At 42.1% G+C, this 27,514-nt stretch overlaps 1 protein-coding gene and 2 pseudogenes across 1 annotated transcript; all 3 read right to left on the reverse strand.

Annotated features, from left to right (window-relative positions):
* Positions 1–1,420: 1,420 nt before the first annotated feature.
* Positions 1,421–1,741, reverse strand: LOC150057427 (cytochrome c oxidase assembly factor 3 homolog, mitochondrial pseudogene; annotated as a pseudogene).
* A 150-nt stretch (positions 1,742–1,891) lies between these two features.
* LOC150057428 (olfactory receptor 2G3-like) lies at positions 1,892–4,625 on the reverse strand. The gene is made up of 2 exons (XM_090340007.1): positions 3,707–4,625; positions 1,892–1,932 (listed from the first exon to the last, which is right to left on the reverse strand). The coding sequence occupies exons 1-2, from the start codon at positions 4,623–4,625 to the stop codon at positions 1,892–1,894; spliced, it is 960 nt and encodes a 319-aa protein (XP_090196133.1).
* An 11,061-nt stretch (positions 4,626–15,686) lies between these two features.
* Positions 15,687–25,463, reverse strand: LOC150057429 (olfactory receptor 2B11-like; annotated as a pseudogene).
* Positions 25,464–27,514: the final 2,051 nt, after the last annotated feature.

Below are 27,514 nucleotides of genomic sequence, written 5' to 3' on the forward strand. Positions count from 1 at the left end.
AGGGGATTCTGGATTGTACACTCCTCATCTTTCTTGCCTTAAAATACCTGTTGTCAAATATATTCCTTTTTTTCCCTCTATCATTTGAGCCACAGCTTCATTTTTGCATTTTTCCCTTCACTAAGTATGACTCAGTTTATTATTCTTTTTCCTTTTTGTGTATTTATTTATTTTTATTTTAATGTACAGTGGGTGTACATTTACATTCACCATATAGAGTGCATTACGACTCACATATTGATAAGCTTTCTTATGTTTTTGTTTCCTTTTCCCTCCCCCCCCTCATTTTTCCCATTTTATTTCAAATGAACAGGTAAACATCTATATACTATACCAGGTAATAAAGTGGGATGCAGTAACAATATGAAATTAACCAAAGTACAACACAAGAGATGGGAGACAAACATAATATATAAATAGTAACAGTCACTTATAATTAAGCTCTTTTTTTGATGTCCTGGAGGTCCATTAATTTGGCCTCATACTATATGTCCTTATGTATTTAGGGTTGGAACTATTGTAATCCTCTTCTAGGAGAGTTTCTGACATTTAATAATTATTACAGTTGATGGAAACCATTGAGACTTTGTTCCTTTGGGTCTGGCTTACTTGACTTCATATGATTTTTTCCAAGTCTTCCTATTTCCTCACAAATGGTGCGATGTCATTCTTTCTGATGGAAGCATAGAATTCCATTGTGTATAAATACCCCATCCTGTTGATCACTCATCAACTGAGGAGCATCTGGGTTGGTTCCGTATCTTCAGTATCGTAAATCATGCTGCAATGAACATTGTCATGCTACTGGATTTAGTGTGTCCTTGTTTTTGGACTGATGGGTAAATGCCCAGTAGTGGAATTGCTGGGTTCTAGGGGAGTTCTATGTTTAGTCTTCTGAGGAACCAGCATACTGCTTTTCCTAGTGGCTGAACAAGTTTACACTCCCACCAACAGTGTAGTAGTGATGATCTCTCCTGGCCACATCCCCAGTAGCATCTGTTGTTGTTGGATTTCTTGATCATGGCCATTCTATCAGTTTATTGTTCTTTACTTGACCCTGTCTTTCCCAATTTACTTTCCAACCACTGACCAAAAGCTGCGACACTCACTCCCATTACAGTTGGGCCCCTGGCAGGAAAATGGAGCAAATCACACAGGCAGAGATTTACAGAAAAGCCAAGGTTGCATACGTCTCAAACAAGGAGAGGACTAACAGTATAGTGCCTGTGGATTCGGAAAAGGTCTGTCTATACTGGACAACACCGCACAGTGTCTGGCTGCTTGAGCTCCATTACGGTTCCAAAGTTAGGAAGTGGCTCCAGTGATGCCTGAGCAAAACACCATTGTGTACAGGGTCACGGGCTGTCCTCTGCCTTGTAAGGGGCCTCAGCAGGTGGAAGATCAGCAATGATCACACAGTTCAGGGTCCTGATGCCCTGGCAAGAGCTCGGGCTCGGGCAGTTTGGGCTTCATCTTCCAGTTCGTGTAGGAAACGCCCTTGGCATCCTGAGTAGGAGGAGGTAGAAGCATGAATAGCTCACACCAGGGCCCCATGCCAAGTCCCTTCCAGATGTTCCGAGTCTGCCGAGGGACAGGGCCTTCTGCCGCTGAAGCTGTTCTGGACTGAATTTCTCCCGAGTCAGGTTGACTTGCTGAGCTGATGGGGCCTTTTCACTTTTGCATCCAGGGACTCTCCAGCTCCTGACACCGCTATGTTGCTGCACAGCCTTGCGTTTTCTATTTGTCTTTTTTTAGGGGGGGTAATTAGTTGGAAATGAATGTCTCACTCTTTCCTGCTTGAGCTATCTTTAAACCAACATCCTCAGATCTCAGCCTCCTGAGTAGCTTCGAGTATAGGTGTGAACCACTGGCATTTAGCTTATTTTAATTTTTATGTTTTGTGATTCTGGGGCTTAACTGCAGACCCTTTGCCTCCTTGGATACCCTGACTGTATATGCCAGGCTTGGAGTCCAGCATTTTGCTCACCAGTTGTGGATTGAGGCTCAGACCTTTTTTTTTTTTTTCCCCAGTGCTGGTCTTGAAACTTGGTCCTCTGGATCCTAGCCTCCAAAGTAGCTAAGATTACATGCATGAACCACCAGTATCCTGTGATTTCAAATTTTTTTTTTTTGGCCAGGCCTAGGCTTGAGCTTTCTCAAGGCTAGAGCTCTACCACTTGAGCCTCAGCACCACTCTGGCTTTTTTCTATGTAAGTGATACCAAGGAATGGAACCTGGGACTTCATGCATTCTAGGCAAGCACTCTACCACTAGGCCAAACTCCTGGCTCCCTGATTTCAATTCTTTTAACTGCACCCTAACAAGTGGAACTGCTATGCCTTTTGGGTTTGTGTGTATGCATGTGCATGTATATATATGTATGCATGTATGGCCTCCATTCATTATTCATTGTGTATTCCAGGGATGCTGTATCAATTTTGATTCCCTGAAAGAGTTTCCAGGAACTCCAGCTCCAAACTCTTTGACATGTCATTACATTAATTATTATTATTATAATTTTGGCTAGTCCTGTTGCTTGAACTCAGCTCCTGAGCAATGTTCTTGGGGTTTTTAAGGCTAGTGCTCTACTACTTTTGGCTTTTTTCATGTGTGTTGTACTGAGGAATTGAACCTGAATCGTTGTGCGTGTTAGGCAAGCACTCAACAAATATGACAAAATCCTGGCCCCCAACATTTATTATTATTATTACAACTCCTACTCCTACCCTTACTTCTCCTGATGTGCTAGTTCTGGGCCTTGAACTCAGGTCCTGGACAATATTTCTTAGCTTTTTGAAAAAAATTGTTTTTTATTGTCAGTATCATGTATAGGGGGGTTACAGTTACATTCTGCAGATAGTAGGTACAACCTCTCGAACCTTGATACCCCTCCCATGTTTTTGTCCCCCTTTCCCTCCCAGTCATCTTTTTCCCCCTTCCCTTCCATATGTCAAATAAGTAAGTGTATATACAGTATATCAGGTAACAAAATCAGGAACAATAAACACATGAAATTCCCTTAAGTGGAAACAAAAGAGAAAAGAAATAACTTCACAATAGTACATTAAGAACAACAATCACAGAGGAAGGCGCTGAGCTTAAACTGAAGCCAGTTCAGAGGACGCCGGTGGCGCCTCGACCTGAGGACACCTGCCCGGTCCGTGATTTCAGTCATCATAGATTCTTAACTGCGCTGAAGTCTAGTGCATGCTGTGTGGTGGGACAGTGTCTTCTGGAAATGAGGCCTTGCTGGCATGCAGAATATCTGGTGCATGGTTTTCTCACCTTCAATCCAGGTAAAAATCCTGCACAATGGCCAATTACAATGGTAAAGAAAAAAAAACCTTCAAGAAAATACTTAAACACTTATCAGTAAATTTACTATTATTTAATAAGGCATGAATAATGCCTAATTTCTATTCTCATGTCCTGATAAGAGGTAGGCCCTGCCAAGTTTCAGTTGTATCTCTGGAGAGTCAGACATTTGAGGAGGGTTAATGTAAAAAAGCCTCTATTGCAGCTCTCTGAAGACTGAATATTCTACAAGAATTATTTCTCCAGTCATAATAATAGATAATCTAGATGCTACTGGACACTCATTTGGAGAAGTGGAAATAGCATGAACTGATTTACACAAGGGTGTTATATGTGTGTGTTTTTTTGAGGACACATGCAGATCATCTGTCTTGGAAAGCCTTCCTTCCACCCTGCAGTGATAGGATCCTCTTCCATGCTGCCTTCACGTCCTTGTTTCTCAGGGTGTAGATGAGTGGGTTGAGAAGTGGAGTGATGACACAGTAGAAGAAGGACATGAACTTGGCTTGAGTGCTGCTGGCAGGAGGCTGGAGGTACATGTAGATGGCTGGCCCAAAGTACATGGTGACAACCACCAGGTGGGAGCTGCAGGTGCTGAGTGCCTTGTGTCTTCCCTCAGCTGAAGGTAACTTCAACACAGCCCTACCAATGAGGGTATAGGAGACGATCACCATCACCGGAGACATCAGTGCAAAAGGGATGTTACTCAAGATCAAGGAGAGGTCGTTAGTAGTAGTGTCACCACAGGCCAGCTTATTTAGAGCAGGCACCTCACAGAAGAAGTGGTCTAGGGTGTGATGTCCACAGAGGGGAAGCTGGAGGACAAGTGTGGCCTGAAACAGGGAATTGGCCAGGCCACTGGACCAGCATGCAGCTGCCATGCACACACATGCCCAGGGGTGCATGATGAGACTGTACCTGAGAGGATGGCAGATGGCCACATAGCGATCCAAGGCCATCACTGCCAACAGGACACATTCAGTAGCACCTGTCCAATGGAAGAGGTAGGCCTGTGTGATGCATCCCCAGGAGGAAATTGTCTTCTCCGGGCCCCAGATGTTTGCCAGCAGCTGTGGCACAGTGGTGCAGGTGATGCAGAGGTCCAGCAGAGAGAGGTTGTCCAGGAAGAAGTACATGGGTGTCTGGAGTCTGGGCTCCATCATGGAGAGAAGGATGATGGAGCTGTTGCCTGTGATGGTGAGGATGTGGGAGACCAGGACCACTGCAAAGAGTGGGATCTGCAGCCATGGATATTCTGAGAAGCCCAGTAGGACAAATGTGTTGGGGAAACTCACATTTTCTCCTGCCATGTCTTCAAGGAAAGAGAGCCTGCAAATATAAACATGACTTTTCCATTTCTAAAACTGTACAGTAGAACCTCAGAGTTCCACAGTTCAGTAAAATTATGAGCATGATTTTGATTGAGGGATTTTCTAATTTGTTTTTTAGCTGATTCCTTACAAACTCATATATAATTGGCTTTCCAATAAGATTAACACTGGAATGTTCTAGATACAATGGAAAATCAATGAAGGGCAGGCTATTCAACTAGAAACTTTTATATAGCAATCTCTCTCTTTTGCTATCTGCTTCCATGTTTCTTTTGGAAAATCAGTCCCCCTTTCCTGCCATTCTTTCTGTCATCCATTTCATGAACATTCTTCTCTTAAGTCATATGGAAGTCATTTTCACTTTGTATCCCTCTTTCAGCTGTGTTTCTTAAATGAATTACCATCTAATGTTTCCTTTTAATACAGTGAGGTTAAGAAGTTTGGGTCTTTCAGATGGTATCATGTTTGATGGGCTCTTGCAAACTTTTGCTTGTGATTAGAATGGAACTATGAAACTACTGCTATCTGCCTTGTGAATAGCTGGGATTCTAGGCATGAGCCACCAATGACCAACTTTATTATTTATTTATTTGTTTGTTTATTTATTTATTTATCATCAGTCTTGGGCTTGACTCAGGGCTTGATCACTATCCCTGGCCTTTCTCAAGACTAGAGCTCTACCACTTGAGCCTCAGCACCATTTTTGGCTTTTCCTATGTATGTGGTCCCGAGGAATTGAAACCTGGTCTTGTGCATGCTAGGAAACCACTCTACCACTAGGGCAAACCCCGGCCCTTCTAACTTCTTTTAGACATTTTAAAGCATACTGTTAAGTAGAATGTGCATTCATATTATACTCATCACAACCATTTGTCGAGAAATGTTTTCATCTTTTAGGATTCAAGGTAGGCCTATCAAATTATAAAATCCCCAGTTCCCTACTCCAGAACCCACAACTATTGTTTTCTTGATTGTAACTACTGTATATTCTTCATGGGATTAGAATCATAGTGTATTTGTGATTTTTGATTAGTATATTTTGCCTAATTAATGCCATCAAATTTCATCCATGCCATGGAAATAGTCAAGAATTTCATAATATATTTACATTACTAATATTTAATCTTTAAGTAGTTGTTCAAAGGGATTTCAATTTACCATGTTAGTTTATGAATGTAACACATCTATTTTCAATTTTTATGGTTTTGTGTGTGTGTGTGTGTGTGTGTGTGTGTGTGTGTGTGAGTCATGGGGCTTGAACTCTGCACCTGGGTGCTATGCCTAAGCTCTTCAGCTCAAGGCTAACACTCTACCACTTGAGCCACAGTGCCACTTGCAAGTTTTCTGTTTTGAGGAAGTACCTTGCTGTCCTGGAACTTAAGATGTGACTTAAGATGTGACAACCTCTAACTTTTGAGTGTCAGGATTTCCTGTGTGGCCTCACATGAGTAGCTTGTATTTCTCACCCTTTAAATGCTGATTAACATTGTATAATATTTATGTATCTCATAGATATGTATCAAAACATCACATCATTCCTCATGAAATACTTTTTAGGTACTAACTATAAAATATGAACAATAAATAAGCAAAGAAAATGAAAAGGAATTTATTATGCATGTCTAAAGGAAGAATGGATACTCACTCTCAGGCTCAGAAAAGGTGAAAAGATCTTGTGTTTGCACCCTTGGTATCAGAAATAGAAAGACAACCCAATTAACAAATGCCTGATAACAAAAGCAGACTGGGAACCATCCTGGCTCCTGCAAACTGAGCTCATGGTGTCTTGGAATGTATGGCCTTCTTGATGGGGAGGTTTAGGTGAGCTACTGGTACTGTTGATCTTGAAGATTTGTTTGTTTATGGCCAGTCCTGGGGCTTGAACTCAGGGGCTTGAACTCAGGGCTTGGGCACTGTCCTTGGACACTTTTTTTTCTCTCAAGGCTAGCAATCTGTCACTTGAGTCATGGTGCCACTTGCAGCTTTTTCTTAGTTTGTGGTACTGAGGAACCCAGGGCTTTGTGCATGGTAACTAAGCACTCTTACTACTATGCTATGCTTCTGGCAGGACATTGATGAAATTTAATCATAACTTTGTCTAGGCTTCTCTGCTGATGTCGCAACCTTCAATCGGGATCTAGAGTTCCAGGAATTTTACCAAACAGATGTTGACAGTGCATCTTTGGCCTACAAGAGAGGGGAAGCCCTAGAGCTTCCTGCTCTGCCAACTTCCCAGACCCGTCTTCTTCATAAATTCCTGTTGTGTGCTAGTTTTGGCCTTTCTTTATTTTTAATATCTTAGTTTTTCCTTCCTTATTTTATCTCCTTTATCTTTACTTTTCCATTATGTCCCTTCACTTTCTTTCCAAAGAAGCATTGTTTCTTTTGTGTAGACTGTAAATTTGGAGACCAGTAATTTGATTTTTCATTTTATATCCTTCCTGCTTGAGGATATTTCCACTTGTATTTTCTTCAAATTCCACCAACTTAGTACATCCCACATTCCCTCTACCACTCAGATTACATTGCTCTCTGTCTCAATATCTACTTTGTTCAGGGTTCTCTGACAGAGAACACTTGGAGTAAACATCCAAGGGATAGCTGTCATGTAGTTTAGAATGTGATGTACCACATTCCCTCCAGAAATGTGCGTTCAGCCTGAGAACTTGGCTTTGTTTCTGATGTTTACCAGTTGGGTTACGTTAAGAAAGTAGGAGATAACAATTGGTGCTGTGTCACAGTTTTATGAGTGGGATTGGTGGTTTTCTATTTTATTTGACTTACTCTTTTATTCATAAAAACTGAAGGTGGTACCTTTGTGTACAAGCCTGACTGGCAAGGGCAGGCGAGCCTGAGGAATCCCTCCAGGAGATTCCTTTCTGATGTCCAAACCAGACAATGGCTCCTCACTACTATATGAACTTTTGATGTCCCTTCTGCCTCAGGATCAACAGGGAAACCCTCTAACAAGCTGGAGACCTCAGTATGATTTTGGACACTCAAGCCCAGCAGAGTTTGTGTTTTTCTTCCATCAGTTTTTTCATCCTTCCTGAAGAGAATTCATTCCAGGTTTTCTATGGATCTGAGAAGTTTGTTACTTTACCCCGCTCTCTGTTTAAACTATTGGGTCACAGTTAGATCCATGGAACTGTTAGATCTATGTTAGATTGCATTAGCTTCATTCTTCTATCTCATTTTTATTCTAGTGGTAGTCATGGACTCTATTGCTTGAGCCAAAGCACACCTCCATTTGTTGAACATATGTATTTAAACCGTCCATATTTCCTTTTCAGTAATGAACTGGCTGCTGATGTGTTCTATGTACGACTTTGCTCTTTTAGAGAACTTCTTTGCTTTGATGACTGTTGTGGAGGTAACAAATGGGCAGTGGAACAAGGATGACATAAATTCATGAAGATGAGGCTTTTTCCTTCCAAGCTTAAAAAGAAAAACTGCAGGAACAAAGGATGCTCCTGGCAGATACAACACTGTTTATACCAAGCTTTGGTGTTACTACCTGACAATGTCACCAATGTTGTAATGATATGTTATTCTCTATAGCACCCTGGTTTCTAAAAGGAAAGCAGTCTCACACCAGTAGTGGACAGAGTTCATCTAACGACTTCATTATCACTTGTGTGCAATGAACGATAATGCAAAATGCATAAACTGAGGTCCAACCCCAAAGTGCCTCTTCTGGAAATGGGTTTTAGCAGGTGATTGATCACTCATTGAGGTCCCAGTGTCATAGGACAGGAACCTTAGAGAAAAGGAAGATGTCTTTTTCTTTCATAACTGGATATGATACAAAGAAAATGTGGCTTTTCCAACTCGAAAGAGTTCCCATCAGAGAGAAAACCCCTAATAAAACCTCAATATGAGACTTTTCATACTCCATAACTCTAGATTTTTTTTATTTCTTTTTTAAAATAACTATAATCAACATTCATTTATTTGTAGTTATTTTATGCTAAATTTATTCTTGTGCCATAAGTTTTTGTTTCTTCTGTTTCTTGTGGTGACAACTTTTTTTTAGGTGCAACTTCCTCTTCTGGTTTATGAACACTTTGCTCCTTTTCAATAAGGATCATCTCAACGTGGCACGGGGAGCTCACGTATGGGTTAATCCTACCACAGGCTCTGTAAGTTCGGCAGAGCATCTTGGGTGCTTTGTTCACCTGGATGTGTTCAATGACCAAGGAGTCTACATCTAAACCCTTCAGTTCAGCATTACTCTTTGCTTTCTAAAGCATGTGCAGCCGAAACTCAGCACTCTTTTTGGGCCACTGACCCTGTGTCCATGCCTACTGTTTGGCATGGGCACACCTGCCAACTCCACCATTGTAACACGGGAATGGCACACATTGTTTCTTTAAAGCTATGTCTTTCAGATACTTTGTAGCTTATCGGATATGCATATCCTTGATGGCCTGAGCTGTTTCTCTGGTGTTCTTAAAGTGAACATGAAGATTGGAGCTTCTTAACTTGCGTGATTGCATGATTTTGTGGGGTTTTCTGAGTCTAGAGAGTTGCGAATCATTTTAACAGGTTATCCAGGCCACTTACAGGAAAAAGTTTTCTTTTTTTTTTTTTAGCCCTGTGGCTTGAACTCATAGTCTGAGGTCTGTCCTTTGGCTTTTCTCTGCTCTAGAGCTCTACCTCTTGAGCCACAGCACCACTTCTGGCTTTTTCTATGTATTTGGTACTGAGGAATTGAGCCTGAGTCTTTATGCTTGCTAGGCAAGCACTCTACCACTAGGCCAAACTCCCCACCAACAATATTTTATTAATTTCATTTAAAGAACCATACAATATAATATTGCAAATGTAGCTGAAAATGATTAATAATTCTGTTTTTCCTTTTCTCCTTTAGAGTTTTGTCGGACATTTTCATTTTCCTTGGCACTGGTATCTATGCATATATAAGTACATAGAACTTACGTTCTAATCTTTTTTTTCCCCTTCTATTCTTGGGTTTGAACTCTGGTTCTCAGAGCCGACTGTGACTTTTGTCCTCAAAGCTAGCACTCTACCACTTGCACCACAGCAATTGGTAGACTGAAAATAAGTCTCAGGACTTTCCTGCCTAGGCTGACTTTGAACTGCTGTCTTTCAATCGGCCAGTTAATAGGTGTGATTCATGGGAGCACAGCAGTCCCAATAATTATTTAGAGCTGAAAAACACTGGGCTGATATTTAAGTTAAGAAAACAGTCTCCTCAATGCCTCTGTGTGTCTGGGGAGGTGGGCGAGTTTGTTTCCACATGCTACACTAAGCTCACTCTTTGGGCAAGTGGATTTCATTAGGATACTTTTTGAAGTTCTCTATAGGAGATGGGAATTCACTTCAGCTCCCTCCTTACCTTGCCTTCCACTCTTTCGCCCAGATGTTGTAGAAGAAACAATGAAGAGTGAAGAGTCAGGACTGGCAATGTTAAGTTCCAGAACAGAGTGAGGTTGGGTGCCTCTTTTCAAAGGGCTTGGATTGAATGATAGAGCAGCAGGACTAAGAATAATCTATGCAGGAGAGACAATTTGAGGACACAGAGAGGTCTCTTGAGTTTTATTATTTGGATCCTCTGAGACCTGAGCGGATAATTAATTCAGGTACTAGGTTTGTGGAAAGAATTCTAGAGGGACTTTTGTTTCTTCTAACTTGTTATTTCTGAGTCTTTTTTCCCCCCTGGAGGAGCTGGATTGTGTAACTTTATGAATACATCTAAAACAATGAAATTATTGCTGGATGCTGGTGGCTCAGCTGGTAATGAGTGGCTCAGACTAGTAAGGAGCCTGAAATAAAGATCGCAGATCAGAGATAGCCCAGACAGAAATACCTGTGAGACTCATGTCCAATTAATCATTCAAAAGGTGGTAGTAGAGGTATGACTCAAGTGGTAGAGCACCAGATTTGAGGGAAAAAGCCAGGCAAGAGTGCAAATCTCTGAGTTCAAGCCCCATTGTTGGCACACCCTAAAATATTGAAATTATTATGCAATAGGTGTGAAATGGTATGTCAGAGAGCGTTTTCATGGGTACTATCAAAGAATGTTTTGGGGGCAGAGTGATATTGAATATATTGAAGCTTTGTTTAGAAATTTCTTATAAAATTACATGTCGGTCAGTTCAAAAATAAATATCACTTAAGATGACTATGAAGATGTTTTTTGTTGCTTAGATGGGGGCAATAGTCGGGAATCTAGGGTATTTCACAATATTATTACTTTTTTTGTTTCAGCGTTAGTAATATTTTAGATAAATGTGGAGAGACACTTAGTCATTGCACCACTGTGATTTCTCCTGAGACTATCTTCTTTTAGTCTCACTGTATGTGAGTATCCAGAACCGTTTGCAATTAGTCATATCCCAATACATTTTAGATCTAACTTTAACATACCACGGAGAACATGTGCCATTTATCTCTCTGGTCTTGGCTTACCTCACTTAACATGATTGATTCTTTTTCCATCTATTTTTAGCAAATGACATTAATTATCATCATCATCATCATCATCATCATCATCATCATCATCGTCTTATCATTATTTTGCCAATCCTGTGGTTTAACTCAGGGTCTGGGCACTGTCCTTGGGCTTTCTCAAGTCTAGTGCTCTACCACTTGAGCCACAGCACCAGTTGTGGCTTTTTTCTATGTGGTACTGAGGAATCAAATCTAGGGCTTCATGCATGGCAGGCAAGCACTCTACCACTAGGCTGTGCTCATGGCCCCCAAATGATGTTATTACATTCTTTCTAATGGCTGTGTAAAATTCCACTGCATATAGGTACTGCACTTTTTTGGGTCCACTCATCTATTGGGGGGACATCTGGGCTATTTCTATATCTTGGCTGTTTTGAATAGTGTGGCAATGAACATGGACATGCAATTGTCCTTATCATATTCTGTTTATGGTTTTCAGGGTAGATGCCTAGGAGTGGTATGGCTGGGTCATGGGTCTGCTGCTTTTCTGGAACATCTCTTGGAGGCTTATAGGATATATATGCATAGAGATCCTGGGTCTATGTTTAGTTTAACACAGATCATTTTTTTTTGTCAGTCATGGGGCTTGGACTCTGGACCTGGGTGCTATCCCCGAGCTCTTCATCTCGAGTCTACCATCCTATCTCATGAGCCACAGCATCATTTCCTAAGAGAGATCAATTTTGTAAAGAATTTTTTTCAGGAAAATGAATGAGCAGAAATCGAGCTCAGCTGGCTCTTGATGGTTCACGTCTGTGATCCTAGTTCTTAAGCAGGCAGGAAGGTTAGAAGCTAGCAGCAGTACCATGGTTTGTAAGAACCAGTTTAAGAAATCAGCAGTGATAAAAAATATATGAAAAAAAGAAATCTACTCTTTACCTGACTTATGTAACCATAACTCCTTTGTACATCACCTTTACTATAACAATAAATAAAGTGTTAAAAGAAAAGAAAAAAAAAGAGATCAGCAGTGTCAGAGTAGAAAAGAGAGCAGCATATAAGCTCAGGGACAGTGCCCAGGCCCTGATTTAAAGCACCAGTATCAGGATAAAAAGCATGAAATAAAACCAGTAACAGAGTAGACTAATGGCTGATGGGGTACCAAGATCTTAATTCCATTGCTACCAAAGGAAGTCGAATAAAACATCCAAGAAAGAGGATTATTTCAAATGATCCAGGCTATGTATTCATATACGACATTAGGAACATATATGTAAAATGAAGAAAGGCCCCAAAGGGTTCTTTATTGGTTTCTTCTATTTTACTTTCTTCCTTTTTTCACCTGTTTCTTCCTCTGTCCCTCCCTTTGTCCCTCCCTCCGTCCATTTCTCTGTCCCTCCCTCCATCTACCCTTCCCCTCCTCCCTCCTTTCCTTCTTCCTTTCCTCTCTTTCTCCTTTTCCTCTTTCTCCTTTTTATTGTTTAGAGATGAGTATTCAAACCTAGTAACTGATGTTTGCTTTTGAGGTGGTTGGTGTTCTAGTAACTCAAGCAACCATCCAAGCCCTCATTTTTTTTATGCCAGGCTGGGGCTTGAACTCAGAGCCTGGGCCCTGTCTAAGCTTCTTTTGCTCAAGGCTGGCACTGCCACTTGAGCCACAGTGTCACTTCTGGCTTTTTATGTGTATGTGATACTGAGGAATTGAACCCCAGGCTTCATACATGCTAGGCAATCACTCTACCACTCTACCCCTGAACCCTTGCTCTATTGGTCTCATTGGCCTCCTGTTTCCTTAGAAGCATCCTTCAACGTGAAGCATCCTGAGAGAGGAGGGATAAGGAGGGCTCCAGTTCAAAATGATTTCCTCACCTGGCTTTGTTTACTCAAGCCCTGAATCCTATCTACACTGGAGGATGACTTGTGAGGATGGTGGTTTGAAGGCCCAATAAGAAAAAGAGAAGGTCATCATGGAAATCTTAGGAAACGATTCAAATGACACAAATATAGTCTTGACTTGTAGCTTCTAGGTCTTCTCAACTACCAGCGCCTCCTCTCCACAACCCCAAGCTTGGCTTGGATACCTCCTCCACTTTTCTTGAGTGCCCACCTGGCTGTGATTGAGTCTTTAATCTCTCAGCATCCCACTCTCACCCTGAACCTCAGAAAGCTCAGCACAACATTTACCAGTGACTCCTATAGTAGCTGGAGGTGGAGGAATTATTGAAGTAGCTGTGGAATCTTGAGATTGAGTGCTGTTAGCATTGGCTGCCAAGGGGACACCACTACTATCTGTGTGGCAGCCATGTCCAATGGCACAGGGCCCATTTCACTCCTTGTACCACGTCTGTATGTGGACATGGCCTTTGGAGGGTCTGTGGGCCCTGGGGCCTGAGGGCTGCTGGCATCACCCCTGTTGCCTTACCTGCTGCCAGTGGACACTGCTACGGAATGGGTTCTGCTCATTAGGTGGTCATGTTTGATTGCTCTGGGTCATCCTTCACTCCCTGCCACTTTGTGTGGCCATGGCCTTCGACCTCACTGGCGGTGGCTCAGGCCTCTTGTGACCACATGGCGGTATTATGGGTCTGAGTGCTGCTTTCAGATGTCACCATCTTTGCCATAGTTATCTCCATCAGCAGCTGCTCCCCAAGGTTTTAGCCATTTCTAAATCCTCCTGGAGTCTTTCTCTCTCCCCTAACCTCTGAGCCTGGGTGTTGGCATCCTCTGCATCCTCACAGGTACCCAGGGCCTCAGCCTGCACTGCTAAGAGAGGTCCCAGCAGAATGCGGGCTGATTGTGTCACCAATGTCACCCTAGAAATTGTCTTGTGGTCACTGCTGCCTGAATGCTAGTCGCAGGTTGTATTGTCTGAAAGCATTATCAGCTCCACCATTTCTCCTCACTCTTTTATAAGGCAAGGAGAGGGCATTGTCTGTGACCTCAACCAAGCCTTGTGCTGAGAATAATGTCTACCACCAGGAGTTCCTTGAAGGTGAGGACTGCTTGTGTCAGCAATGCTGCCAGAGCAGCTGCCCTGATGTGGCTGCTGCCAGGGTACAATCTTCAGGGCAGTCTTGTCTGGAACCTAGGGATGCTCTTCAGCCATCTGGTCCCCCAAATGCAGTCACAATGCCTCAGGCCTTTGGGCCTACTGGCTGCTTGTGACACAGCTATCACCAGTCAACTATTGTGAGGACACTGAGGCCAGGGTACTTGACTCAAGGCATCCCTGTGAGAAAAGCTGGAGCGTTTTTCTGTGTCCACGCTCTCCTGGAGATGTAAGGGTTCCACCACTACAACCTGGTGACTCCCAGAGCCCTGGCACTTGTTCTTTGGGCTCTGGGTGGCTCCCTTCACTGTGGTGGATGTCGTTCATCCTTCTGGAACTGGAGCCATGATCCAACCTTTTTGATTTCTATTTGCCTAAGTCACTTTGTTTTTACTATTTGCCAAAATGTGCCTTTGGATTTCTGGAGTATTAGTTTATGTTGTCATTTTAGTTATTACACCTTTTATTTTGACATTTTCATTAGTTTTTATGCTTTCTCTCTCTCTGTCTCTCTCTCTCTGTCTCTCTCTGTCTCTCTCTGTCTCTCTCTGTCTCTCTCTGTCTCTCTCTCTCTGTCTCTCTCTGTCTCTCTCTGTCTCTGTCTCTCTCTCTCTCTCTCTCTCTCTCTCTCTCTCTCTCTCTCTCTCTCTTCTCTTTCTCTCTCTCTGTCTTTGTTTCCTTTTTTTTTTTGTGGGTCATGGGGCATGAACTCAGCCTGGGCATTGTCCCTGAGTTCTTCAGCTCATGGTTACCACCCTACCCCTTGGCCTGGGTGCTGTCCCTGAGCTCTTCAGCTCAAGGCTAACGCCCTACCCTTGAGCCAAGCCCTACTTCCCCTTCTCTAGAGGTTAATTCGCGATAAGAGTCTCAGGTCCTTTTTTGCCTGGATTGGCTTTGAACCTTGATCCTCAGATCTCAGTCTCCTGAGTTACTAGGAGTACAGGCGTGATCCGATCCACCTCACCCAGCCCTTCCTCTTACTTTTTAATTTTAATGTATAGAGGACTAACAGTTATATTGGCCAGATAGAAGGAGCATTACTTCACACACATTGATACCCCTTCTCCTGTGTTTGTTCCCATTTCCCTCCCCATCCTCTCTGAAGCATCTTCCCCCCCCTTCCCTTTCCCAATTCAAATAAATAAATAAAGATACATACAATATGGCAGGTAAAAAAGTCAGATACTGTAAGAATATGAGATTACCTGAAGGGCAACAAAAGAGAAGAGAAATAACATAGTACATTAAGAGCAAAAATCACACAAGATAAAGCTCTTGTTTCCATATCTTGGAGGTTTCTCTATGACATTCCCATTTTTCTCAGGTATGTTCCTTTTTACCCACAGCTTTATTGTACAGCATTTCTTTACTCTGCTCTCTACTGCAATGCAGACATAGTAAATGTATCATTCTAGCACTATGCACATATGTCATATATTTTGGGGATTTTTGAGTTTCTCAAACCTCTCAAATATACTGTATAGCTACTAATTCCTTAGTTGTAAGGTTGTCTGAGGAAACAATGCCCTTGCCCACTGTTCTTGACTAGATGGGGACTGCCACATCTCAGATCCTTACAATCGACAGATCCTTGCCAGAAGTCTTCTGAGAGCTCCCTTCACATCCTTGTTCCTCAGGGTATAGATGAAGGGATTCAGGGTGGGGGTGATTATGGAATAGAAGAGAGAGATGAACTTGCCCTGCTCCTGGGAGTATCTGGAGGGGGGCTGCAGGTACATGTAGATGGCAGGTAGGTAGAAGAGAGACACCACCACCATTAGGTGGGAAGAGCAAGTCCCGAAGGCCTTGTGCCTTTCCTTGGAGGACTGGATCCTGAGCACAGCACGGGCAATGAAGCCATAGGAGAGAAGGATGAGAGCAAAGGGGACAAGCACGAAGAAGGCCACCAGCACCGCTAATGTGGTGTCATTCACGGTGGTGTCAGCACAGGACAACTTGATCACGGCTGGCACCTCACAAAAGAAGTTGTTGAGCACCTGCCGCCCACAGAAAGGTAATTGTACCATAAGGACCACTTGGACCAGAGAGTTGCCCAAGCCACTGAGCCAGGCCACAGCCACCAGCTGCTGCCAGAGTGGGTGGTGCATGATGATGGCATAGCGGAGGGGCTCACAGATGGCCACATAGTGATCCAGGGCCACGGCAGCCAAGACAATGCATTCGGTACACCCCAACCAGGGGAAAATGGCATACTGCACGGTGCAGCCTCCATAGCTGATGGTCTTCTTGGAGCTGCCGGTGTTGAGCAGGAGGATCTGGGGGACGGTGGTGGTGGTGTAGCAGAGGTCCAGGAAGGACAGGTGGCTGAGGAAGATGTACATGGGGCTGTGGAGCTGGGGGTCCAGGCGGGACACCAGGATGATGGAAATGTTCCCCAGCATTGCGAGAATGTAGGCCACCAGGAGGACCACAAAGAGAGGGAGCTCCAGCCATGGCCGGTCAGAAACACCCACGAGATGTCAAAATATTTCCTTGTCATGTTAAAGAGAATTTCTTTTCTGAATATATTATGGAGGTGAAATTCCCATTACAAACTAACTATTCTAAAGTAAATTTAAAATAGATATTAACAAACTCTATAAGCACTGTAAAAGGAAAGGCACTAGTATATGAAATACTTACATTCAATTCATCTTTATTCTGTGACAAATAGATTTTTATTTATTGATTTATTTATTTATTTTTTTAATTGTAATTAGTAAAAGGGTTACATGATATTTGCCAGATAGAAGGTGCATTAATTCACATACATTGATACCCTTTCACATGTCTTGGTACCCGTTTCCCCCCCCCCCACACCCCCCACCCGTCTTGGTTTTCCCCTCTTCCCTATCCAGTTTCAAATATCTAAATACAAATAAATTCAATATATCAGATACCAAAGTGAGATACTATACCAATATGAGATAACCAAGGGACAGCAAAGGAGATGAGAGACAGCATAGTACATTAAGGACAACAATCATTCATTATATGGCTTTTGTTTCACTATCCTGGAGGTCCTTTCAATTAGCTTCACATTATATGTCCTTATGTATCCACATTTTGCTCTATTGCAAATCTCTGCCCAAGGTTTCTACTGATTATGATGAATGAGGGAAACCATTGAGCCTAAGTTGCTTTGAGTCTGGCTTACTTCACTTAATATGATTTTTTCTAAGTCTTTCCATTCCCTAACAAATGGGGCGATGTCATTCTTTCTGACAGCAGCATAGAATTCCATTGTGTACAAATACCACAACTTGTTGATCCACTCATCAACTGAGGGACATCTAGGTTGGTTCCATATCTTTGCTATGGTAAATAGGGCTGCAATGAACATTGTTGTGCTAGTGGGTTTAGTATGTCCTTGTTTCTGGGTGGTTGGGTAAATGCCAAGTAGTGGAATTGCTGGATCATAGGGGAGTTCTATGTTTAGCCTTTTGAGGCACTGCCACACTGCTTTCCATAGTGGTTGAACGAGTTTGCACTCCCACCAACAATGTAGTAGTGATCCCTCCTGGCCACATCCCCTCCAGCATCTGTTGTCATTCGTTTTCCTGATCCTGGCCATTCTAGCTGGAGTGAGGTGGAATCTTAGAGTTGTTTTGATTTGCATTTCTTTTATGACCAGAGATGTTGAGCATTTCTTCATGTGTCTATAGGCCATTTTTGTTTCTTTTTCAGAGAAGACTCTCTTTAAGTCTTTGGCCCACTTTTTAATGGGATGGTTGTTACTTTGGAGGTTAGTTTTGGAGTGATTCAATTTTTTTTGAGTTGTTGGTATATTTTAGATATGAGGCCTTTGTCCGTTGTTTGGTTGGTGAAGATCTTCTCCCACTCTGTAGGCTTCCTGATTAGTTTACTATCTATGTCTTTTGCCATACAAAAGCTCTGCACTTTAATGCAGTCCCACTTATCCAGCCTTTCTCTGATTTGTTGTGATTCTTGGTCCTTATGAAGAAAGTTTCGACCTGTGCCAAGGAGGCCTAGTGTATCTCCTATTCCTTCCTGTAGAGTTTTCAGTGTGTCAGCTTTTACCTCCAGGTCTTTGATCCATTTGGAGTTAATTCTAGTGCAAGGTGACAAAGAAGGATCCAGCTTTAGTTTTCTGCAGGTGCTTAACCAGTTCTGCCAGCACAACTTGTTGAAGAGGCTGTCTTTCTTCCATTCTATTTTTTTGGCTCCCTTGTCAAAGATTAGGTGGCCATAGGTCTGTGGTTTAATATCTGGGTCCTCAGTTCTATTCCATTGGTCTTCAGGCCTGTTCCTGTGCCAGTACCAAGCTGTTTTGAGAATTATAGCTCTGTAGAAGAGTCTAAAGTTTGGAATTGAAATTCCTCCAGAGCTGTTCTTTCTGCTAAGAAGTGTTTTTGCTATACGGGGTCTTTTATTATTCCATATGAAAGTTTGGATTGCCTCTTCTATTTCTTTAAAGAATGACATTGGGATGTTGATGGGTATTGCATTAAATTTGTAGATAGCTCTTGGGAAGATTGTCATTTTCACAATGTTGATTCTTCCAATCCAGGAGCATGGGAGGTTTTTCCATTTCCTTAGTTCGGCTTTAATTTCCTTTTTTAGGGTTTTAAAGTTTTCGTCAAAAAGGTCATTTACATCCTTAGTTAAGCTAATTCCTAGGTACTTTATTTTCTTTGAGGCTATTGTGAAAGGAGTTGCTTTCCTGATTATTGCCTTGTTCCTCTCACTGTTGGCATAAAGGAAGGCAGTTGATTTTTGAGGGTTGATTTTATAGCCTGCTACTCTTCCAAAGCTTTGAATCAGCTCAAGGAGCTTGGGAGTAGAGTCTATAGGATTCTTTAAATACAGAATCATGTCATCTGCAAAGAGGGAGAGTTTTATTTCCTCTTTCCCTACTTGGATCCCCTTTATGCTTGCTTCTTGCCTTATTGCACTGGCTAGGAATTCTAGTACTATGTTAAAGAGGAGTGGAGAGAGTGGGCATCCTTGTCTCGTTCCTGATTTTAGAGGGAATGGCTTTAGATTTTCACCATTAAGTGTAATACTAGCAGTAGGTTTCTCATACACAGCCTTTATTACATTGAGGAATGTTCCATGGATTCCTAGTTTCTCCAGAGTTTTTAACATAAAGGGGTGTTGGATCTTGTCAAATGCCTTTTCCATGTCTATTGAGACAATCATGTGATTTTTGTCCTGGCTCCTGTTGATGTGTTGAATTATATTAATTGATTTGCGTATGTTGAACCAGCTTTGCCTCCCTGTGATGAATCCAGTTTGATCATAGTGTATAATTTTTTTGATGAGTTGTTGTAGACGGTTGGCCAGTATTTTGTTGAGAAGTTTTGCATCGAAGTTCATCAAAGATATAGGTCTATAGTTCTCTTTCTTTGATGAATCTCTGTCTGGTTTGGGGATTAGGGTTATACTGGCTTCATAGAATGAGTTTGGTAAGGAACCTTCATTTTCAATTTCGTTGAAGAGCTTGAGGAGTATTGGTGTGAGCTCTGCTTTGAAGACCTTATAGAATTCAGCTGTGAATCCATCTGGCCCTGGGCTTTTCTTAGGTGGAAGTTCTCTAATTGCCATTTCTATTTCAGAGCTTGAAATAGGCCTGTTGAGTTGGCTTAGTTCTTCTTGGTTCAGTGTGGGTATGTTAATATTGGCTAGGAATTCATCCATTTCATCTAGATTCTCAAATTTGTTGGCATAAAGGTTTGAGAAGTATTCCCTCATGATATTCTGGATCTTGGTAATTTCTGTCATGATATTACCATTTTCATCTGCGATTTTGTTTATTTTGATATGCTCTCTTCTTTTTTTGGTAAGATTTGCTAAGGGCTTGTCAATTTTGTTAATTCTTTCAAAGAACCAACTCCTTGTTTTGTTGATTCTTTCATTTTATTCTGCTTTGATTTTAATTATTTGCTTTCTTCTACTGGGATTAGGGTTGGTTTGTTGCTCTTTTTCCAGGAGCTTAAGGTGGGACATTAACTTGTTGGTTTGCAATTTTTCCAACTTGTTGTTGTAGGCACTCAGCACTATAAATTTTCCTCTGAGTACTGCCTTTGCTGTGTCCCAAAGGAGTTGGTATTTTGTGTGCTCCTTACTGTTAAATTTCATAAACTGTTGGATTTCTGTTCTGATCTCTTCGATGACCCATTGGTGATTCAACAATGTGTTGTTCAGTCTCCATGAGTTACAGGGTTTTCGTTGGTGGAGATGTGTGTTCAGTTCCAGTTTGATGCCTTTGTGGTCTGAGAGTGTGCATGGAATAATTTCTGTGTTTCTGAATCTGTCCAGGTTTGTTTTATGGCCTAACATGTGATCTATTTTGGAAACTATTCCATGTGCTGCTGAGAAAAACGTATATTGTGTTGTTGCTGGGTGGAATATTCTGCAGATGTCTGTTAGATCTAGTTGGTCTATATAGTTGTTCAGTTCTAAGGTTTCTTTGTTGAGTTTTTGCCTTGTTGATCTGTCCATAGGTGAAAGTGGTGTGTTAAAGTCACCGACAATCACTGTATTTCGATCTATGTATGGTTTCAGTGTAAGTAAAGTTTGCTTGATGAAGTTCGGAGCTCCGGGATTGGGTGTGTAAATATTTAGGATCGTTATGTCTTCCTGGAGGAAAGATCCCTTTAGTAGTATGTAGTAACCTTCTTTGTCTTTTCTTACTAATTTTGGTTTGAAGTCTATTTTATCTGATATGAGGATGGCAACTCCAGCCTGTTTATGGGGGCCGTTAGCTTGATAGAGTTTATTCCAACCTCTCACTTTCAAAAGATGCTTGTTTTTTGGGGTAAGATGTGGCTCTTGAAGACAGCAGAACGATGGCTCTTGCTTTTTGATCCAACTAGACAGCCTATGCCGTTTAATTGGAGAGTTGAGTCCATTGATATTGAGAGTTAGGATTGAGAGATATTTATTAGGTCCTACCATTTTTAAAAGCTTTTATTTGGGCCTGTGTCTTGACAGTTCTTGTGGTCCTTAGGTGGTATGCTGTTTAGGTGCCATTTCTTTCCCTATATTGCATTTATTTTGGTTTTCTATGTATAGAACATCTTTCAGAATTCTCTGTAGTGTTGGTTTTGTTGCGACATATTGTTGCAGCTTTTCCCTGGAATGGAATGTTTTTATTGTTCCCTCAGTTATGAATGAGAGCTTAGCTGGGTACAGTATTCTTGGTTGGTAGTTATTTGACTTAAGGGCATGACATATATGCTTCCAGTCACTTCTTGCTTGCATGGTCTCTGCTGAGTAATCTGGGGTTATTCTGATTGGTTTTCCTTTATAGGTTACTGAACCCTTTTCCCTGGCTGCCTTTAGGATCCTTTTTTTGGTTTCTACTGATCCAGTTTGGATTACGATGTGGCGGTGAGATGTTCTTTTCTGGTCAGGTCTGTTTGGGGTTCTAAAAGCTTCTTGTATCTGGATGGGTCTGCCCTTCTGGATATTTGGGAAATTCTCTGAGATGATTCCCTGAAGTATACTTCCAATACCATTGACCTCTTTCTCCAGACCCTCCTCAATACCAATTAGCCTTAAATTAGGCTTCCTAATTGTATCTTGGACCTCCTGAAGCGCTCTCTCATTTTCCCTAGATTTGGATTGACTCATTTTCTGTTCTTTCTCTATAATAACTAAATTATCTTCAGCCCCAGAAATTCTCTCCTCTGCATTGTCTAACCTGCTATCAAAGCTATCTACTTTATTTTTCATCTCCCTTGCTACTAATTGCTCATTTTTGATGCCTTGCATCTCTTCTTTTAGATCATGTATGGATTTCTTTAGCTCCTTGATTTCCATTTGAGTGGTTAGCTCAGTAGCTTTATTTTCTTTGAACATTTGCTGGAGTTCGGTCACCTTTTTATTTGTGGATTCTATGAATTCATCCATCTTTCTTTGAACAGCCTTTATTATGGCCTCCTTTATGGCTTCTTCTTTTTTACTTATCACCTTGTTTATGGTTTCCTCTTGTTCAGCTATGGCTTCCTCCCTTATCTCTTTCTTTATATTTTCACATTTTTCATTAATGATGTTTATCAATTGCATTTGTACAGCACTTGGAAGACTCTCCTCTAGGTTTGCCAGTGACTGTTCCATTGGGTGTTTACATTGGGTGGGGGAGGTGGGAGATGTTGTTTCTTGATTTGACATTTTTCTTGAGTTTCTTGTTCTGCCCATTTGAAAATGGGAGCAAGATTAATACTAAACACGATTATAGTTTTTCAGATATAACCAACCTAGACCTCTGTAGCTGGCAGATTCTAGATGTTCACAAGTTTTGATTGGTGTTATCACTCTTTCTTTTTGTGCAGTTACCGACTAGTCTAATTATTCACTGATAAGTGATTTATATCCAAAACAATAAGCCTCTCAATCCAATCTCTATTGTCTTTAAGTCCCTCTGAGCCTAGAGAATGATTAAACATCTAGATATACAATGTTGCTCAACAGCCATCAAGTGTAGATCCATGCAGTATAAGGGTTGAAAGAGGAGCAGAGGTCCAGAGATAGAAAAATAGAATGAGAGAGGTCAGGGGGTAAGTAGGTAGAGTATTTGAGTACAAAGTTTGGAAAGTATTAGAATAAAACTTATGTGTTGCTGCGCGACTAGCTCTTAGCCCAACCAGTGGCCTCACAGTGGACCATGGGATAGATCTGCGAGCTTCCGTCTGAGCGCGGTTGCGGGACGTTTTCCTGTGCTGCTTCCAGGGGGGGCCCCAAGCCAAGGGTGTGGGGATTGAGAGTTTCAGGAGCTCTCAGCAGGACCAGCAGAAGGCCCCTCTGTTCCCAGGGGCGGGGCCCAGCTGGGGACGTGGGCTCCAAGGGCAGAGCCGCGCCTTTTTGGTTCTCAGAAGGAGAGCTTGGCTGCTGGTCGGCCCTTCAGATCCCTGCTGTGTTTCCACTGCTTTGTCAGAGTCTGTGACTGTGGGGGGGGGGCCCTCGATGGTGTCTTGCTCAGGATTCCCAGCTGGAGGATGCCCCGCTCGAGAATTGAGGGGGGGCAGATGCAGGCTCCTATTTACCCACACCCCCTACCCACTTTTGTAAGGCAGGGTCCCAAAGCCCTCCACTCTCCAGATCCAGTGGCCTGGGTGAGGAGCCTGGTGGCAGGTGGGCGCTGGGACAGCTCCGCCTCCCCTGGTGGGGTGCTGAGTCTTAGGGTCCGCCCGCTTGTCAGTCTCCAGTCAGAGGGCTGGGGGTTGAGCCCGTTGGGCGGTGGGAGTTGGGGCAGCCCCGCCTCCCTTGGTGGGGTGCTGGGTCTTATGGGTAGCCCGCCTGTCAATCTCCAGTCAATGGCCTGAGGGAGGGGGTTGTTGAGGGGAGGGACAGGATTGTAAATTCCTTGCCCCCCTGCTCCTGCCAGTCTTTCTCGGGCGGGGTGTTGGGGTCTGAGTTAAGTTCTATTGCTTGGCACCCGCTCCGCTTTCCCGATGTGTTTGGGGATGCGCCTGTATTACTCACGCCTCTGCGTCCCTCTGTGGGAGCTCCACGGTGGTGGGGAGTCTTTCACTCCCCTCGGGTCTCCGCCGCCGCCTGTGTTCTGCGTCTGGGTTCCGCTGCTTGCTGTTCTGGTTCCGCGTCTGGGTTCTGCTGCTTCCGCCGTTCGCTGGCCTGGTTCTGTGCTGGTTTCTGCAGCCGTTGGGCTCCCAGCCTGGTGCCCTCCACTGCCGCAGCTTTTCGTGGATTAGAGCCGGTGCCCGCCCCCGCTTTCCCCGCGTGGAGCTGGTGCTGGCTGAAGCAGCTTTTCGCGGCTTGGTCCAGCGTGGCTTTCCGCGGCTTTGGGCGAGAGGTGGGGGATGGGTCCTCGCATTCCGAATTCTTTGAGAAAGTTGGATGTGAGCTTTATCTGGATTTCTTTTCCGGTTTGAGTCCTTCTCCATTGCTTTTTGAGTTTGTTGTTGTGGATTTCTTTAGATAGTTGGCTCGTGGGACTCCCTGGTTCTCTCTTTTTGTCAGAGAAAGCTAGGCAGCGTCCCTATTGTCTCGGCGCCATCTTCCTTCCCCCTAGATTTGAATCTCAAAACGAAAAAATATCCTTTCTGTGGAAATGGATGCAGATGTTGAAACGAGGCTATCTCTGGATGAGAAGGTCCATTTAGGTCCATCTAGAGTCTTGGTTTTAATTCCAGGTAGACAATGGTCATTTGCCATGTCAGTGAGATATTTAGGGCAGAAATTTCCATGGCTTGCAAACGTAAGAATATTTTTTTACTCTTTTATTTTCCCAATCATTATTTCTCCATATAACCGAGCATGTAGTGAATTTTATAAAGGCCGAAGGCAAACCCTGAGTATGTGAAATTGTAGACAGAAAAATGAGTGTTCCTATCAGGAATCTGCAACAGGCTGAGGAGTCGTGACTTACTATTGGATGGTCCCTTAGTCAATCAACGATCAGCAGTCATAAAAGTTTCCATGTCATAATAAAACCTCTGTTTTCCCCAGATGTCTCTGAAGAGTGCCCTCTTTGCCCCTGTGTTCAGTTTTCACATACAGTCCTAAGACTCAATACTATTTATTTCTTTTGGAGAAGACTAAAATGAGAAGCTATTCAGTAAAGTTTTACTGTATCCTTTTCAAACACAGAGGTAAAATTGTTAAATATAATGAAATGCATGTACTTTCAATATTTCCAGATAAAAATTAGTCTTTTATTGTTTTTGTAACTATAAATATAAAAGATCGACTAACCCTGTGAGATTTCAAGTTCCAGAGCTAACAGAGCTCTGAGTTGAGCACATCGTGGATGGTTCAGACTGCCTGAGGCAGGTAGAGAGGAATCACTCTTGGATACTTGGATGAAGAAACCTTGCCATGAGCAAAGGATTTTTTCCCTATCCTTTTAATCTTAGTCTGGAGAATAAACTTCTGCTGGAGTTTTTTCTGATGGACCAGGAAGTCCGAATCTACCTTTTTTTTTTTGGTGGGTCATGGGATTTCAACTCTGGGCTTGGGCACTGTCCCTGAACCCTTCAGCTCAAGACTACCACCCTATCCCTTGAGCCACAGCTCCACTTCCTCCTTTTCTAGTGATTAATTGGAGATAAGAATGTTATGTACCTTACGCCCCGTGCATGCCAACCCCTACCCCTGATTGGTTTTGTGTAGAGCGAAGGTCAGCAGACTGTAAAAGGCCAAAATACTTGTAGAACACATGTGCCTCTGTCACATATTCTTTGGTGTTACTTGCTTTTTTTTTTTAAACAGTTCTACAAATATAAAACTTGTGTTTAGCTTGCCTCTACTAAAAATGGGCCATCACCTGGGTTTGATTCACTCACTGGTCGTGATTGGCACTGAGAATTTGCATTTTTTTTCATGTATGAGCAAACCCTCTGTTCAGCCAGGTTTTGTTCTGTCATTATGTCATTATGTAGTGGGTTCCGTGAGTCCCTTTTGAATTCTAACAGGTGTTTTAGATCATGATCTCAACAGTACTCTTCAAAACAGCAACACATATTTTGTAAAAAGAACTAGAAATGTAAATACTGTGTGCTGTAAAAGTTACGTATTTCAAAAACGGAACTCTCAGAAAAAGTTAAAAAAAAAAAAGAACATCACATACCTTATTACCCAGGCTGGCTTTGAACCAACATCCTCAGATTTCAGACTCCAGAGTAGCTTGGATTACAGGTGTGAGCCACCTCATCCGGCTCCCGAATCTACATTTTTGTGTGGACTGATCCAGGGGCTTCAGCTCAGGGTCATGCACTGTGGCTTAGTTTTTTCACTCAAAGTTGATACTCAACCACTTGAGCTATAATTCTACTTCTTTTTTGGTGATTAATTGAAGATAAGAGCCAGGCCAGGCTGACTGAAATGTGGGAAAAACTAATTCTCACATAATATTGGTGAGAAAGTTAGTAGCAGTCACTATGAAAATCAGTATATGGAGGTTTCTTAACTGAAAACAGAAGTATTTTATGATTAAATTCTATCTTGGTATATATCTATCTCATATTCTTGGCATATATATGTGAAGGAAAATAAGCCAATATACAAGAGGGTCATCTACATTTTCGTAGCTACTGCAGCTCAGTTCACATGAGCCAAATAGAAGAAACAACAACAACAACAACAATAACAACACACACACACACATATATATATATGAAGGAATATTACTGATCCATAATAAAAATAAAATTGTGTTATTTTTAGGCAAGTAGATAGAAATGGAGATCATGGTAGGCGGGATAAATCAAGGTAAAAAGACAAATATGGCATGCTTTTGTTCATTTGCTGAACCTAGGCTTAGAGACTTAAAAATACACATATATAGACAGAACTCTCAAAAATCAATAGCCAAGTAACAATGGTCAACAGAGCTTAGTATATAATTCTCAAAAGAATAAGTACAAATGGCTCATAAGTATATGAAAAAATACTCAACTCCTCTGGCCAAATAGAAATGCAAATCACAAGTACATTGAGATAACATCGCATTCCAATTAAAAGGGCCATTTTCAAGACCATCACCACAAATGCTAGCAAGGATATGGAACAGTCATACACTACTGGTGAAAATAGTCAATGGTGCAATCACTATTGCAACACGCAATCATCTTCCATAATGCATTTACTATAGAAGTCAGTGTAGAGGTGCCTCCAAAAACTGAAAACAGAGTTTTCCTCCCGTCTAGCGATAAGACGCTTGAGCATTAATCTGAAGGAATGCAAATCAGTATATAATAGAGGCACCTGTATCAATGAACGCTATGCTAACTGTAGTACTATTGACAATACCCAAGCTGTGGAAACAGCTTAGGTCACCACAACTGACTAATGGAGTGAGAAAATATGGCACATATAATATTATTCAACCATAACAATGAAATTCTGTACTTTACAGAGAAATGGTTAGATCTGGAAACCATCACATTGAGTGAAGAAAGCCAGAAAAACAAAGGCGACACATTTTTCTCTCATATGTAAAAGCTAGATCTAAAAGAAGATACACATAAACACATACATGATACAAACATACACACATACACATAAAACCAATCTGATTAAAGTATGCCATATTCGTTTGTCATAGGGGATAGGATAGCAAAGCCCTTTGGATCAAGTGATATACATTTTTTTTTACCTTGAAAATAACTGGTTTTTAATTTTAGATAGGTATTGTACACAGATTTGTCAGCTACTACAGGCACAATTCAGGTAAGGATTTAAATGTATCAGGGACAATCTGTACAAAGTGACCCATTTATTTCAATGCACATATTATTAAGCATTTTTTCTTTTTACTTGAGTCATGCCCAGCCACTTGTTTGTATTTTGCTTTTTGAGACAGGGTTTCACTAACTGCCCATGTTAGCCTCAACCTCAGGTTCCTCGTGTCCCTGCCTCCCAAGTAGCTGGGATTACAGGTATATGTACCAGCCAGTGAGATAGCTACATTTAGGGC

Source organism: Megascapheus bottae, chromosome 10 (genome assembly GCF_031878675.1).
Source record: "Megascapheus bottae isolate mThoBot1 chromosome 10, mThoBot2.hap1, whole genome shotgun sequence".
Classification (NCBI taxonomy): domain Eukaryota; kingdom Metazoa; phylum Chordata; class Mammalia; order Rodentia; family Geomyidae; genus Megascapheus; species Megascapheus bottae.

What these genes read in the sequence shown, in the direction of transcription:
- LOC150057428 (XM_090340007.1), bottom strand. Translation starts at nt 4,625, where the DNA reads ATGGCAGGAGAAAATGTGAGTTTCCCCAACACATTTGTCCTACTGGGC. An exon ending in GAGGATCCTATCACTGCAGG is followed by an intron (nt 1,933 to 3,706) that starts GTGGAAGGAAGG and finishes GTATCCAAGGAG; the next exon opens with GCAAAGGGTCTGCAGTTAAG.